The sequence below is a fragment of the Oncorhynchus tshawytscha genome, linkage group LG12 (assembly GCF_018296145.1).
Source record: "Oncorhynchus tshawytscha isolate Ot180627B linkage group LG12, Otsh_v2.0, whole genome shotgun sequence".
NCBI lineage: Eukaryota > Metazoa > Chordata > Actinopteri > Salmoniformes > Salmonidae > Oncorhynchus > Oncorhynchus tshawytscha.
In genome coordinates, this window is record NC_056440.1 from 60,811,155 (window position 1) to 60,817,324 (window position 6,170).

Consider the following 6,170-nt stretch of genomic DNA (forward strand, 5'->3'; position numbering starts at 1 on the left):
AAAGTAATACTGTCCACATACTAAGTACGCAAAATAATCTGTTGGTTAGTCACAGTGGGTGTAGCTAGGAGTCTGGCTCGCAGTGAAGCCAGTAGACTACCCAGAGAAGAAGGCCAGACCATACAGCAGGCTAGGCATACACCATGAGCCATTCAGACAGACACAGTGGTGTGCACTGCTGGACGCATGATGACTGTCGAGGTTCTCATGCTTGGCTCACACGGTCTCTTTAAAAATCAGCTTGGCAGAAAATCAATGGTGCTGCTTTCTACAAGAGGCAGAACATCGGCTATCTTTCTCACACAGCCTATAACAGCTGTTTTTCATCTACAGCACGGAGGGGGGATCATGGGGCATGTGAAAATCGCATGGTTAAATCTGACAGTTTAACACACATTTATTTTGTGTTAATAAAAGCTGAATACATCCACATTTTTTCAGTCATAAATTATCCATATGGTTATAATCCATATCGTGTTTCGAATGCACATGCTTACCCTAACACACACGCTTACCCCTAACACACACACACACAACACACACGCTTACCCTAACACACACGCTTACCCCTAACACACACACACGCTTACCCTAACACACACACACACACACATGCTTACCCTAACACACACACAACACACATGCTTACCCTAACACACACACATGCTTACCCTAACACACACACATGCTTACCCCTAACACACACACGCTTACCCTAACACACACACACACATGCTTACCCTAACACACACACACACATGCTTACCCTAACACACACACACACACACACACACGCTTACCCTAACACACACACACACACATGCTTACCCTAACACACACACACACACACACGCTTACCCTAACACACACACACACATGCTTACCCTAACACACACACACACATGCTTACCCTAACACACACACACACACATGCTTACCCTAACACACACACACACACATGCTTACCCTAACACACACACACACACATGCTTACCCTAACACACACACACACACATGCTTACCCTAACACACACACACACACATGCTTACCCTAACACACACACACACACACACAACACACACACACACATGCACCCTAACACACACACACACAACACACACACACATGCTTACCCTAACACACACACACACACACACACACACACACATGCTTACCCTAACACACACACACATGCTTACCCTAACACACACACACATGCTTACCCTAACACACACACATGCTTACCCTAACACACACACATGGATTCATAGCCTACACGATGACTAGGTTTAACCTGATCTACGCAGAGTAAACCAACGCTCTGACACACACAAAGCACATGCAATGGTGATCGAGCAATTGGATTCAATTATAGTAGATGTCAAAGCAACATTTCCAAAGCAATGACGCGACAAATGCGCAAACCTTGCTGGGGGAAGTTACTATCAAGTAGGTGCTGGCTGGGTAGGTACCCTATCGCCGCACTGTGACAGAATAACGGTTCCATGTCCTCGAGGGTGAAAACAAGCAGATCACAAATGCTGGCAGATCATCCCCTTTTGAAAATAATAGATACATGTTGCGAGCGATAATGATGCCCGACCTACCTTCATATCATTGACAATCGCCTGGAATAGTCCACCTAACGCCCCGCACTCCTTCTCCACCGTCTCCATGTTCACTAAATCCAGGGTTCACCAAATACGGACAGGGCACAAAACCCCACCAAATGTATTTCCACGGTAGAAATAGCGATGCGGAGCCTTCTTCTTCTTCTCTCTGCTTCTGTGCCCAGCGTGAAAGACAGGATGAGGAAGTTTGCTTAAATGAGAAAGGATACACAAATACCGTACAATTATTGTCGTCGACTGTCGGCTCGCTCCCCGTGTCCTTGGAACACCAAGTTTGTGATGATGAGAGAAAAGAGAGGTTGCTCTCTCTCCCGTCCCAGCTGCGGGTCTAGAGCCCGAGTTAGGAGGTAAAGCATGCAGAGGGCACCGCGATGGACACTCTCATCTTCGGGTAGCAAGGAAAAATCGAGTTGTGTTGATGCGCGTTTATAGCTCGGGAGTGATCTATCAAAATGTGAGACTGTAGGTTGGTGAGTAGACCTACCAGGGGAGCGCGAGGCTGCCGGTGATTGGAGCAGAGGCAGTGGGGCTGCGCTGCGGAGTGAGCAGAGCCGGTAATTCGATCTATGGGAATTGAAAGGGGCCGGACAACTCTCTTGTCACATGGAGGTGGTGTTTGTGAGGGAGGGGTTATGCGTGCGGGGGAACGCGCGCGCGCACACACACACACACACACAGACCCCCCCCCACACACACACAGAGCCACTATAACACACTAGCCCATCAAATATTTCAGTGCGATAGAAGAGAAACATCAAATAGATGTATCTACCAGCAAACAATGGCATGGGGCGCATGCCTACCACAATGTCAATGAATGAGACACAGGGAATGAGCAAATATCATTTCTAATACAGAGGAGGGTTGACTGTGTGCATACTGTATGACCGGATAATGTTCTCTATCCAAGAACGGATGAGATGAATATTATATAGTTATGCAGTGGTATGAATATTAATTCAGATATTACACTGTAGTCTAATTAATCACGGTCTAACGACCAGGTTTGTCACAGATAGCATATTTTTGTTTGTTTAGTTTTAATCATCCAAAAAGCTATTCAAGGCCCCATTGTTGTTGTTTTTTAATTGATCCACAACAACTGAGCCATCACAAAGCCTTTCCCTAGCGCACAAAGGCTTTGTGATGGCTCAGCTGCTTTGGATCAATTCATTAGAGCATTTCACACAATATGGCTATTACACAACACTACAGGATCAACAAATATGCTTTCTATAGTGTTTGATGAAAAAACAATAAAAAAAGACATTAAATAGTAGCCACAAAACACCAGTCTCACCATCAACAGTGAAGAGGCAACTCCGGGATGCTGGCCTTCTAGGCAGGAATCAGGACAATAGAATTATGGTCAGATTAGCCAATGGAGGGCAAGCTTTGTACGTGTCCTCTGGATGCACATGTGACATGCTGGTAGAAATGAGGTCAAATGCATATACGTTTTCCTGCATTTTACAGTCCCCGTCACTAGGAGCACCACCTCTAGTTGATAATTCTCTTGTTTGCTTATGTCCGTATACAGCTCATTGAGTGTGGTCTTAGTGCGTGCATCGGCTAGTGTTGGTAAATAGACAGCTACAAAAAATATAGATTAAAAACTCTCTTGGTAAATAGTATGGGCTACAACTTATCATGAGGTGCTTTACCTCAGGTGAGCAAAACCTTGAGACTTCCTTAACATTAGAGGTCGCACTCAAATAGACACAGACCACCATCACTCATCTTTCCTGAGGTTGCTGTTCTTTCTTGTCAATGCACGGAAAACCCAGCCAACTGTATATTATCCATGTCCTCATTCAGCCACGACTCAGTGAAACATAAGATATTACAGTTATTAATGTCCCATTAGTAGGATAGTCTTGAATGGAGCTCATCCAATTTATTCTCCAGTGATTGCGCATTCGTCATCTCATGACTTGACTTTAACATTCATTTGAAGAATGTTATTTATCTAATTACCTAACTATGTTTCATTGTTACCCAATTAAATTAATCATGTAACAATTAACTCATTAGGATCTGGGGCACCACGAGAGCAGTTATTTAAAGAGTTACCATCTCCCGAATGAAACTCTAAAAGTTATTTACCTATCACATTATAAACAGTCCACTTATTAATCACAACCTCATTCTAAACAGTCGTAACCTCCTTGCTGCAAAAACCCAAGCCTTACTTATGTTTTAGTACTACACAAATGTATTTAATTATTTATTTACTAGCTTATTAAATGGGAACACAGGATAAACATACACACTTAATACGTTAAAAACAGGTCCCTAGCAGAATGACAACAACATGGTTGCTTGTTACAAAAGAGATGGAGAGGCAGGGAGAAGGACAGAGACCCTTAACATTGGTACTTTCAGAAACTACTCTCACTTACAGTAACCATATACTTTGCACACAAACCGCCGCCCACTTTGAGTAAGAAATCATGTATGTATTTACTTGAAATGGCTTGGTTCGCCGGATCTCTCTAGGGGGACAGTGCAGCCTTGGAAAGGGAGTTGGGCACGCTTGTAAGGCTCTGATTGTCCAAAAGGGTTCCAACGAGTCTTCTACTGTTGGGCCTCCCGGGTGGCGCAGTGGTTAAGGGCCCTGTAATGCAGCGCCAGCTGTGCCACCAGAGACTCTGGGTTCACGCCCAGGCTCTGTTGTAACTTTGTCTCCCCTGAGCCCGTACGGGAGTTGCAGCTACTTATTGGATATCACGAAATAGGGGTAAATACAACAACAACAAAAAGTATTCTACTGTTGTTCATCTCTGTAGTTGTCCGATATCCGGTGACTTGTCGTGTAGTCCTGAACAGAACTACAATGTTTATTTTCCTTCCTTTCACTCTTTAAGATGTTTCTTTGAAGATAGACCAGACAGCCATATCGATGGTTCCCAGTTGGGTGATGAGAGTCGCTTAATAGGACAGTTTGAGCAGGTCCTACTTAAATTCTCTTTTGAAGATACTTTACTTAGTACAGCCATACCAGTGTCCAGGAGGTGAGTTTATCGTCTGTACCTCGTGATGTTATTCAAAGTTCAAACCATTTTAAACGTGCAGCTGCAACTTGACACTTTTCTAGTCTAGTATGTTCATTTCTTGACTCATAATTTATGCAGTTTGTTCGAAAGGGCGGTTCTGTCAGGCTGACACGCTCTCTGACCTCACTCGGCGGTGTGACTTGTCACTTCTACAAAGTGATGAAAAACAATTATCTCTTATAGTTTCTCAAATCACATCCCTCTCTTAACAAAAACACTTTCATAATTGTTCATATTACATGCACAACGCATAGTATGGAAACTTTGTACATGTAGTGGGTACACATTCCAAGTTATAGTTTTTCCTTCATATTTTTTAAAATGACATCACAAAATAACAAACAAAATTACATTAGTGTTCTATAGATCCCCTCTGACCATTCCCCACATTCTATGTTCTAAATATTGTTCCAGTATTCACTTTTGTACATGTTAGAATTTTGGCAGGAAAAATCTCTTGAAACAAAGGGCATTCCTTTGATGAGTGTTGGTGAGGGAGACATGAATCTTCTGACCTATTTGGATTCTCGTGTACAGTCATGACAGCCAGTAAGACAGATGGTAAAGACATACTATCCACTGCTGATGAATTCTCACCAAGCACCCGGATCTGCGCCCCCTGTATCAGCGCCTCCTCTTCATACGAATGATTGGGATTTGGGCCTGGTCCGGGAGGAGCTGTAAATCTTTCGCCTCCGATTCATTAACAACAGAAAAGTGTCCTGTCCATGGTGAGTAATTGCTGTTCTGATGTCCAGAAACTCTTTTTGGTCATAACAGACTGTAGCAGAAACATTATGTACAAAAAAGTTACAAACATTGGGAAAAAATACATGGAATAGCACAGTTGGTTAGGAGCCCTTAAAACGGAAGCCATCCCCTCCGGCACCATTATATTAAAATGTATTGGTGTGATAAAAATGGATGTAATAACATCCATTTTAAATACATGGTAGTTAAGCACTCATTTTGCTATTGAATTGAACAGTAAATATTCATTTAGAGGTATAGTAGTATAGTGGTTTGCTGAAGGGGATAGCCTTTTAAACAACACAACACAAAGCTATAACAGTTCCGTGAATTCAGAGTTACTCCTATGTCTATGACCCATATACAGTTGAAGTCTGAAGTTTACATACACTTTGGTATGAGTCATTAAAACTTGTTTTGAGTTTGAGTTTGAGTTTGAGTTTATTTTTTATTTTTACAGGGACAGTGCACATTAATCAACGTTTCAGTAAAAGTGCCGGTTTTAGCCAGCCGGCTAATTTTCAACCGCAGTCCCTGGGCAGGTTATTAAAAACAATTACAATATAGACAATAGTAACATAGAACAAGCAAGACATAGCAACATAGGATAAGCAAGACATAGCATACAGACAGAGCAACATAGAACAAAAAGCAGCAAGACAAAATTCATAAAAGCAACAAAGTGTTTCCACACCTCACAAGCTACAGACAACAGACAACATGGAAAGCGGC

General features: G+C 42.7%; 1 protein-coding gene across 6 annotated transcripts in view; it reads right to left on the bottom strand.

Annotated features, from left to right (window-relative positions):
* Positions 1–2,157, bottom strand: part of LOC112264178 (protein MTSS 2) — a 75,281-nt gene extending 73,124 nt beyond the window's left edge. For 4 of the 6 annotated variants that reach the window (XM_042330857.1, XM_042330855.1, XM_042330856.1 and 1 more), the window contains exon 1: positions 1,609–2,157. In XM_042330857.1, the coding sequence (XP_042186791.1) occupies positions 1,609–1,677 (69 nt within the window). In that variant the 5' untranslated portion in view covers positions 1,678–2,157. The remainder of the gene's footprint in view (positions 1–1,608) is intronic. The other 2 variants (XM_042330859.1, XM_042330858.1) reach the window with 1 other exon arrangement.
* Between the last annotated feature and the right edge of the window lie 4,013 nt (positions 2,158–6,170).